General features: G+C 41.0%; 1 protein-coding gene across 1 annotated transcript in view; it reads right to left on the reverse strand.

Annotated features, from left to right (window-relative positions):
* Positions 1 to 3,951: 3,951 nt before the first annotated feature.
* Positions 3,952 to 9,958, reverse strand: part of LOC110307020 (disintegrin and metalloproteinase domain-containing protein 21) — a 9,879-nt gene continuing 3,872 nt past the window's right edge. The window contains exon 2 of the mRNA XM_021179216.1: positions 3,952 to 6,485. Coding sequence (XP_021034875.1) covers positions 4,171 to 6,360 — 2,190 coding nt within the window. The 5' untranslated portion in view covers positions 6,361 to 6,485 and the 3' untranslated portion in view covers positions 3,952 to 4,170. The remainder of the gene's footprint in view (positions 6,486 to 9,958) is intronic.

The following is a 9,958-nucleotide window of genomic DNA, read 5'->3' on the forward strand; positions in this document are numbered from 1 at the left end:
ATGTGTGTGTCTCTGTGTATCTCTGTGTGGTATAGTATATGTGTGTCTGAGTATGTGTGTGTGGTATAGTATGTGTATCTGTATGTGTGTGTGTCTGTCTGAGTATGTGTGTGCTCTAGTATATGTATGTGAATGTGTGTGTTTCTGTGTATGTCGCATGTACTTGTGTGCATCTGTGTGTGAACATATGTGTGTATGTGCATGTATGCACATTCATATGAATGCATAGTATATGTATGGTTAAAGGACAACTTTCAGGCATCAGTTCTCTGTTCCCACCATGTCGAGGCCACGTCTCTGCTGTGCTAAGTACTTGCTGACCTCTCAGCTTCCAGACAGTTCTCTGGTCTCTACCTCCCATCTCACTAAAGAGTGCTGGATTTACAGACGCAAGCAAGTCAATGCATGTTTTGTTGTTTTGTTTGTGTTTAGGATTCGTTTGGCAATGAAACAGGTTTCATGGTTTCCACCGCAGCCACTTTTACCTACTAGGTCCTCATGCTGCCCCTGATCTTTGAGATTGTTTACTCTGAACAATTGATCTCAACAATCTGTAACTTTTTAAAAAAGAGGCTCTGAGCTAAGAGTTTGTTTTAGTCTGAAAGGAGACTTTGAATGGGGACTTTAGAAGAAATGCTAATACTGAAATGTTAGGGGATCTTTAAGAGAAAGACATCTTGCAGTATGAGGTGGACGTGATCTTCTGATGGTGAGGGAGAGTTTTGGTTTGGATATGATGCATCCCCCAAAAGTTCACTGTCTCCAGCTGGTGGATCCAGTCACTGGAAGTTAATTAGTGAATGGATGTCTTGATAGATTCATAGTATTCATGATTGAGAGGTGGGGTCAAATAGCAGTTAATACATTCCTGGAGGAGCACCCAGGCAATATATACCTTGTCCCTGGCTACTGAAACCTTTCCTCTCTTCCTTCCCCTCTCCCTGTCATACCTCCCCCACACCCCCAGTACTGGCTCTCTCTCCCCCACTCTCTCCCTGTTCTACCCACCCAGCAGCAGGAGCGCAACTTTACCCACTCACAATGCTTGCCTCATGATGGATGGCACAGTAGAGCCAACTGACCATGTATGGACTAACTTCTAACTTTTGGCATAAAAAGTTAGAAAGGAAGGAGGGAGAGAGGGAGAGAGGGAGAGAGGGAGGGAGGGATGGAGAAAGGGAAGAAGGAAAAATAAAAATAAAAGTATATCCTGAGAAATGATTCAAGTGTTAGTGATTTAAGATATAATCTTAAAATGTGAATGTTCAGTGAAGGAGCTGGGAAACTGTGGGGCACAGTGCAGAAATCCATAAAGAATGAATGAATGGGTGTGAGGTGGTAACCAGGACACACTGTACTACCCTGGAAGACCTTCTGAGAGATGAAGTATCAAGCACCTGTAATTGTTTCATGAGGACTGGGAAGCGGGGTTTTGTTTGTTTGTTTGTTTTTTCTTTTATTGCTTGAGAGATGCTTCCAGGCACATTTACTGCCTCTCATTTCTGACATGTTTCATGAACAGGCCAAGTACTGCCTTAATAAAGAAGGAAGACATTTGTGTGTACTGGAGGTCTCCGTACTATTACAGCCAACCTCCTGAGCCGGGGACAGTCTCCCTGGGTACTGCTAGCATTTGCTGCTCTGTCCTTCCCAACCATCAATAGGCTTCCGTTTGTTTTGTTTTGTTTTGTTTTGTTTTGTTTTGTTTTGTTTTGTTTTCCTGGTTTCCCAGGATTTCTTTTCTCATATAAAGCATTTAGATTTAGTCCTTGTCTCGGTGTCTTTTTGTTTTCCTAGGGAGCTTGTGGAAAGTACACACCAGTGGTCCACCCGGTGTCCTCCTGTCCCATCATTGCTCATTTGTACTCACGATAGATAATTTCCATGGTTTGCCACTACAAATGCTTATGACTTGTGTCTTCCTTTTCCTGACAGTTTTCTCTAGGACCATTCAGTAATTCCCCAATGTGTTTCACATGACTCTCAGGGAGGCCATGGAGGATGGGTCCTGTGGCTCAGAGAAGCCTGGTTAGCAATCTACTTCCTTTGTGCTTCTCAAACCAACGGAGCCTACCTAACTTCACAAAGAATCCAGCAAACTAACTCTTTAAACTGACAATTTCATTCACCTGTAAAACAATGACAGTACCTTTCTGACAGTAGACCAGGCTGGCCTTAAACTCATGGAGATCTGCCTGCCTCTGCCTCCCAAGTGCTGGGATCAAAGATGTGCACCTGAAAGTTACTTTTTAAAATAAGTTATATGATGGCAAATGGCTACCATTTGGAAAAGTATCTATGGTTGGATAACTATCTTATTCCTTATAGCAAGATAAACTCAAAACATACAAAAGAGCAGAAGCCAGTATGATCTCAGGAACCACTCATTAATTCGTTTTGTATGGGTTTCTATACTCTGCCCTTCCCTTTCCCCGTCCTTCACTGAACAGTCACATCTTAGGGTTATATCTTGAATTACTAACACTTGAATCATGTTTTGTTTTTTGGATTTTTTTCTTTTTGTGCTATAAGTACATGGTCAGCTGGCTCCACTGATTATTTCAAAGTACTACCAAGCATACAAACAAAAGTCAACAATTATAAAATAACATTAGATTAATACATCTTAATCCGTTTTACATACTTACACAACAAATACTTTTTGGAAACTCAACAAATGAGAGCATCCATCTTTTGTTTCCACGTGAAAACATATACTTGAACATGTCTATTTATAATGTATCATCTGCAGCCAAGGTTAACCAGGTTATAACATTGCTTTACTCTCCAGTTTCTGTGGTTTCAGTAATGAACCTCTTCTGGATGGTGCACGGTCTGCACTGGTCCTCATCTTCTACTGAGGTGCAGAAATCTACTAAGGCGTGACCACTGGACCTTCCCACAAAACACATAAAGTAACAAGGAAACATACATGGAATATTGAATAGTTCAGCAATTATTTTCCAAAGACTGAATCAGTTTGGAGAGTAGAATGGAGTTTCCAAGGGCAAAGGCACAGCAGAAGCTACTAAGTATTTTGGAGTGCCAGCTCCACATATGTACAGCTGTGCAAGGATGGCACAGCCAAAAGTGCATTGAAAAGAATAGTACCACAGAGGAAGAGGGTATAGTGCAGTGGACATCAAAAAGGTCAGCTGATTCAATGTTACTCAGATGTTGTCTTGAGATATGATGGGTATCTGATCAGACCTGTATTTTCTTTCTTTTCTTTTTTGTTTTTGTTTTTTTTGTGTGTGTGGTGTTTTGTTTTGTTTTGTTTGAGACAGGGCTTCTCTGTATAGCCCTGGCTGTCCTGGAACTCACTTTGTAGACCAGGCTGGCCTCGAACTCAGAAATCTGCCTGACTCTGCCTTCCAAGTGCTGGAATTAAAGGCGTGTGCCACCACTGCCCGGCTCAGACCTGTATTTTCAATGGATGGGCTCTTTAAAATTCTAAGAATAGACTATAGATGGGACAACTGGGCACAAAACACCAGCCAGGTACCTCTAGTGTATGCCGCAGCATTTTAAATGAACATGTGAGTATTCACAATTGAAGTTTGAACAAAAACTCTAGTAGTAGTAGTTTGAAAAGAGGGCAGAGTGATATCTCCAAGGTAACTAAAGAGGTATTCTTTCTCTCCCATTATTATTTTATGCAATTAATATACCACTTTATTAAAATATGTGTTTGAATTGGGCAGTGTGTCATAAAAGATAATGAACAAAACATATAAAAACAATTCTGTTCCATGGGATTTATATATATTCACAAAAAGACTCCAAGAGTATTCCTAAACTGTCAGATAATGGCAAAGATAATAGACAAGGTAGACCATCAGAAACATGGGGAACAAGGTCATAGGATTTTAATTAAAGGAACAAAAATAAAAATCAGCTTCTCACTTTTGTTTGCTAAATAAATTCAAGCAGTTGGGTGGCTCAGATATTATCATTTCTCAATTACACTTTATTTGCTGCTTAAGAGAATAAATAACAGCCAAGAACACATTAAGAATTACCTGTGCCTGGTGACAATATTTCTTATACAGATGAAGAGGGAGATACTTTCATCTTTCTGGAAACTCTCAGAAATATGCTCAGATTCATACATACAGTAATATTGTTATTGCCAAACTTAATGCATAGGCTATTAAGCTATGTGTCTTCTTAACCTGGTGAAGAAGCCTTAGTCTCTTTGGGACCAGAAGGTATTTTACAATATATTCTATAAAGCCCAGCTATGAACAGACAAATTAGGACGGATAAAACAGGCACAGTTATTGACAAGACAGTGATAATGACTCTTCTTTTTTGAGACGTTGGACCACTGTCAATACTACCTCCATACCCTCTGTGCAGGCAGAAAGGCGGGGACCACCCATAGTCACAGTGACAGTGATGCCTGTTATTACAGACCCCCTTCCTATGACAAGTCTCAGGAAAGCAAGCATTTGAAAGGACAGACAGACTGACACACTTCTTGTGTATGCAGATCTTTCCTACTCCACAGGTGGTGCCATCTTTCACTTCACCAACATCAGGCACACCCATCCCCAAACAATGGCCAGTACTCCAGCAGGTGATACCATTGGCATAAATGTTCTGCAAAATATAAGGAGCCTGGGGATGGTGAATGTCTTCTACATTTTCACAGTGGACTTTCCCACAAAACACATCTGACATTCTGCATTTTAGGAATGCTGTGCCATTTGTGCCACAATGGCCAAACCTGTTTCCTTGTAAGTTGATTTCTTTATAGCAATTATGAGATGTGCTTCTTGCACCTTTGCCAAAAATCTCCCTGCACTGTTGGTCATGGTTATTACACTGCTTTTGATAGCAGTAGGAACCGGCACCACAGGGGACCCCATCCTGTACATATCCATCTTCCGGGCACTGGTGAGATGTTCCATTGCACCATTCTGGAAGGTCACATTCATTGATCTTTGGTCTACAGAGTTCCCCCAAGAGCATGAATTTGCAGTCTTTGCAACAGAGCCCAAAACCACAAGCAGCTGCAGGTCTCAGCGTACAGTTAAGAAAACAACAGGGATCTTGCTCACATTCCTGTACAGATCCACAATCACACTCTTCTTCACTTTCAACCACACCATTCCCACAGCGCTTCACCAGGAAGCCTTCACCTTGTCTTGGATGATTGTACAGACAAGTTCCTTGGTTTAAAGTGGTCTTCATAAAATCACTATAGCTGCAATTGGTGAATCTCTCTGCTGGCACTCTGAAAGTACTCATGACACAACCACTTTCCCCACAAGAGCAGGATTCCTCATCATGCTTCATACCAAAAGTATGGCCTAACTCATGGGCCACTGTGTTGGCAAAAAGAGACCAGGCGTCCCCTTGGAAATTTTCAACTCCACAATCAAGAGGAGGACGACATATTCCTGCAATGTAGGCTATACCAAGTACACTTATAAGTGAGCTTCTAATGAAAATATGGGCTGCATCATGATGTACCTGAGAAAGACTGATTTGTTTCCACTGAGAAAAATCTTCTAAGACCTGATGTATGTTTTCCATTGGGAAAACATTTCCTCGATTCCAAATCTCGATGCCAACCAAAGTCACATAAGTATCCAGTAGCTTGTACATGGAATCTACCATGTTAACAATAAGAACCACATCTCCTCGCACTTTTGACAAGTTTTGTTGAGCGTTAGTGAAGAAACCATAGTCTACCACTATAGCCAGCTCCAGAAACCACATGTGGGGCCACAGTTTTCCATAATTTTGCTTCATAGCTGACTTCTCAGCCTCTTCAAGTCCAAAGGGTTGGTACGGTAGTCTCTTCTCTGTTAAACTACATAGCATAGGTGGAAATTGTGTCTTGTTATTATTTAATGTATAGACTAGGTGCTCAAATGTGCTAGAGTGCTTGATAGGTTCAATTTCATAAGAGAAGCCATTCATTTGTAACACTCCCTGCAACCCCCCATTGCAGGCACTGAAAGCAACTAAAGACTCAAGGGCTCCCTCTACATAACCATGATAGTAACAGTCACTAGGGACAAAGGGGTAATCGCTGAGGGGGGCGTGTTCTTCTGTGTAGGTGAGCACAGGGATGTGAGTAGAAACCAACAGCTTCTTGGCTCGCATATGGACAACATGTCTACGACCACCAAATACAATGCTGTAGGAGAGCCACTCTGAATTCTTTGCACCCCTGGCCCTGCTGGTCACCTTCAGAGGGATAACCACTTCTGGAGAACTGAGGTATTGAGTGGACCCAGTCTGTGAGAGGTCAATAAGGGATGGAACTGCCTTAAGCCAGAGCAGCAAAAGAGTGACTCTCATGAGTGTTCTAGCATCTGCACCTAACATTATGAAGCACTCCATCCAGAGCTGAAAAAGACAGGGGACGAGACACTTCTGTCCTGGCTCTTCCCCTGGAGCAGGCCAGGGAATAGTGCTGCCATGTCGAGATTGTGTCCTGGCAGAGCTGGAGCATCAGAGTTGCAGTGCTGAAAGTGGAAAAACAAAAGAGTGCTCAGATAAAGTGAAGAAGTCAAGTGAGAAAATACCGACTGACTGACTGATGCATCAAGGCAATGGTTTGGGATTTGGTTTCAATGAATGGGATGAACAGTTCTGAGGTGAGGGTAGACAAGATAATATTGGCCGTATATTGAGAACTTTCAAAGTATGAAGATAAGTACTTACACAAGTAGCATAATCCTTATTGGTGGTATGAGGACATCCATAATAAAAGGAATTAAAGCAAAATTAGGAGTAGAGTTTGACTATATCTTGATTTTTCTAGCATAGTATTAACCTACATTTGGGTGTCTGCATAATTACTGATAGTGTCCCAGTGACAGTTAAAATTGAAGACATGAAAAATAATCAAAACAATCTGTATATATATTTGTATAAGTCTTAGGATTTATATGGATTGTTCATTATTTGCTGTCTCCTTGATGAGTTCCCCTTGGAGGAATAGATGTATCCATATATATGTATGTATATGTATGTGCATATATATATGTATATACACACATAACATACACACACACACACATATGTATAGTATTACACCGTCCTTACCGACAGGGTTTATAACTTTTATCTTTTTGTTTTGTTTTGTTTTTTGTTTTGTTTTTGTTATTGTTTTTGTTTTTCATGACAGGGTTTCTCTGTGTAGCCCTGGCTGTCCTGGAACTCACTTTGTAGACCAGGCTGGCCTCCAACTCAGAAATCTGCCTGCCTCTGCCTCCCAAGTGCTGGGATTAAAAGTGTGTGCCACCACTGCCTGGCATTATAACTTTTATCTTAATGTCTTCTATAATACCTAGTATATACTACAGATGTGGTGGAACACTTTAAATTATAAATGAATGTTACTTAAAATGAATTAAACTTTAATAATAATTTCAGAAGAGGGAAAATTTATGAAACTTTTCTAAGGCTATGGCAGGAACATGTTCTCATCGGTTACCTGTAGAAAATGGCAATGCCAAAAGAAAATGACTTCTGGAAAACTAGCAGCCTCTACCAGCCTTCCAAGTGATGGGGTTACAGGGATGCCCTGATGTGCCCAGCTTTTTATTGTAGCTTTAATCATGCTGACACGATGAACCATGCCTAAGATGAGCAAAATAAAATACCTAACCAAATAACAATCAACTCCAGAATTCCAAATCCATCTTACTTAAAGTAGGCATCCTGATTTAACTTTTCCTGCACCTCCATACATCCTTTTATGTTTACTTTTGATGACAGAGGAAGAGAAGAAGGAAAGGAAAAAGGGAAGGAGAAAAGGAGGCAAAGAAAACTGTATGGCGTTGGGAAGAAAGAGAGAAACAGAGAAGCACACACCATTCTCAACCTTTAAGAAAGCCCCCCACCTGCATAATTCAACTTGAACTTAAAAAGACTTTCCTGTGCACTCTGATTCCATCATCAGATGCTTCATATACCATACGGTTCTGAGTCAAGGCTTCCATCTTCCAGTCCAGTCAATACCAGAACATTCATTCTACATCTGACTGCACTGATTTTGACATTTCTCATCACTCTTGCACAAAGTTCAAAGACATGAGCTCCAGAAAGATTAAATTATTCCTCACCAAAAATTTTACCCTCATTATTGTTAATCTCAGCAAAACATCCCCAAATCAAGTTTTAAATTACTCAAGCCATAACTATAATCTCTCTGTCTGTCTGTCTGTGTCTGTCTGTCTGTCTGTCTCTCTCTCTCTCTCTCTCTGTGTCTGTCTCTGTCTCTCTATGTGTCTCTCTTTCATACACACAAACATTTCTTATATCCTAAAGAATTTACATTTCTAATCCCTCCAACTCTTCCTTCCTCTGATACCCACACCTCAAGCTCAGGAAAAAACCCGAGTACTTGCCCCTTCCGTTGAGGGTGGTTTCTCTTAGTCTCTTGCCTTTGTTCCCTGTTGTATTTGAGCCTAAGCCACTATTTCCAGCACTTCCACCGCTACATATCAAAGTCTTTAATATCCTGCTGCTACAGGTTCTGTGTTGAACATGTCCAGAAGTTTGTGTCTAAAGCCCTGATTACATGGAGGTGCCATTGGGAGACACTGTGAACCTCCTGAAGGGGGCGCCAAGAAGGAGGGCTCTGGCTCACTGGAACCCTGGCTAGTCTTCTCCCTCTGAGTATCCATTCCCCTGCTTGTGATGAGTATGGATTGCTTCTGCTTTTCATTTCTTACCATTCCCGTCTGGGCTACTCACCCGATCATGAACTAGAACCGAGAAAACACTGACCTAAAATAACCCTTTCTCCTTGTAAGTTTTATTATTTGGGTATTATGGTATAGTGACAGGAAATATAACTAATATACCCATTTAAAGTACATATTATAGGGGAGACTACATAAATCCTGTCAAACTCATTATTCGTTTATTGGAGCTGTTATAAAAATAATCCCCAAATAACACGATTATCAAAAGTTTTACAAGGGAATGTACAGTCTGAACTGTAATCCCCTGACTTCCCAAGAACAAGGAATGGAGACATTTTTCCGACATATATCCAAATCCTCTGATGCCTTACTTAGTTTCATTTTCCTAGATACAATATTCAAACTTCCTTAATGTTCTAAGTCTTCTTGTTCATGTAGTTCATGTGGAGATAATCCATTTTCATCTCATTGAAATCACAGTAAGATTAAATCACTAACCAGTACACATTGTCTGAGTGTAAAATAGTTAAGGTTTTGTCTGCTCTAAGTTTGGTACACACATATTGGTTTGTCTCAGTCTGAAAACATGCTTGCCATTGATGCTCCTAAAAGACCCTGGATCCATCTGACTAGGGTCTTGGAAAAGTTGGAGGGTTTGTTTACTCAACAAGACACAAGCAGCACACAAGACAACTACAAATTTTTATTGTTTTGAGACAGGGTTTCTCTGTGTAGCTCTGGCTGTGCTCATCCTTGCACTGTAGACCATGTTGGCCTCGAACTCAGGGATCTGTCTACCTCTGCTTCCTGAGTGCTGGAATCAAAGACATGCCTACCAGCTCTGACATTAAAAAAAGAAAAAAAGAAAAAAAAACTTTATAAAACCCACAAGCTCAGAAGCTCTCTGGATTAGCATCCGATCATTGCTTCTGGATTCATTTTCTATATCTCTTTTGCCAAATTCCCCCTTTTTATCGAGTGGGAGTTGTTGAGGATGAGAGAATGTGGAGTCGGAAGAGCAAACCAAAGGCAAAGTGCTATGGAGAAAGCTGAGGAGCAACCTGAACCTACATCCCACCTATCCTCCCAGAGCTTAGCTTTAGAGCAGGCAGCAAGAAGAAAATAAGCTCAAAACCCATTGCAGAAGACTCCCTGAAATGTAGTCCTCTGAATTAAAGACAACATGATGGCGCACGCCTTTAATCCCAGCACTTGGGAGGCAGAGGCAGGCGGATTTCTGAGTTTGAGGCCAGTCTGGTCTACAAAATGAGTTCCAGGACAGT

This window comes from Mus caroli, chromosome 12, assembly GCF_900094665.2.
Source record: "Mus caroli chromosome 12, CAROLI_EIJ_v1.1, whole genome shotgun sequence".
In the NCBI taxonomy this organism is placed as follows: Eukaryota; Metazoa; Chordata; class Mammalia; order Rodentia; family Muridae; genus Mus; species Mus caroli.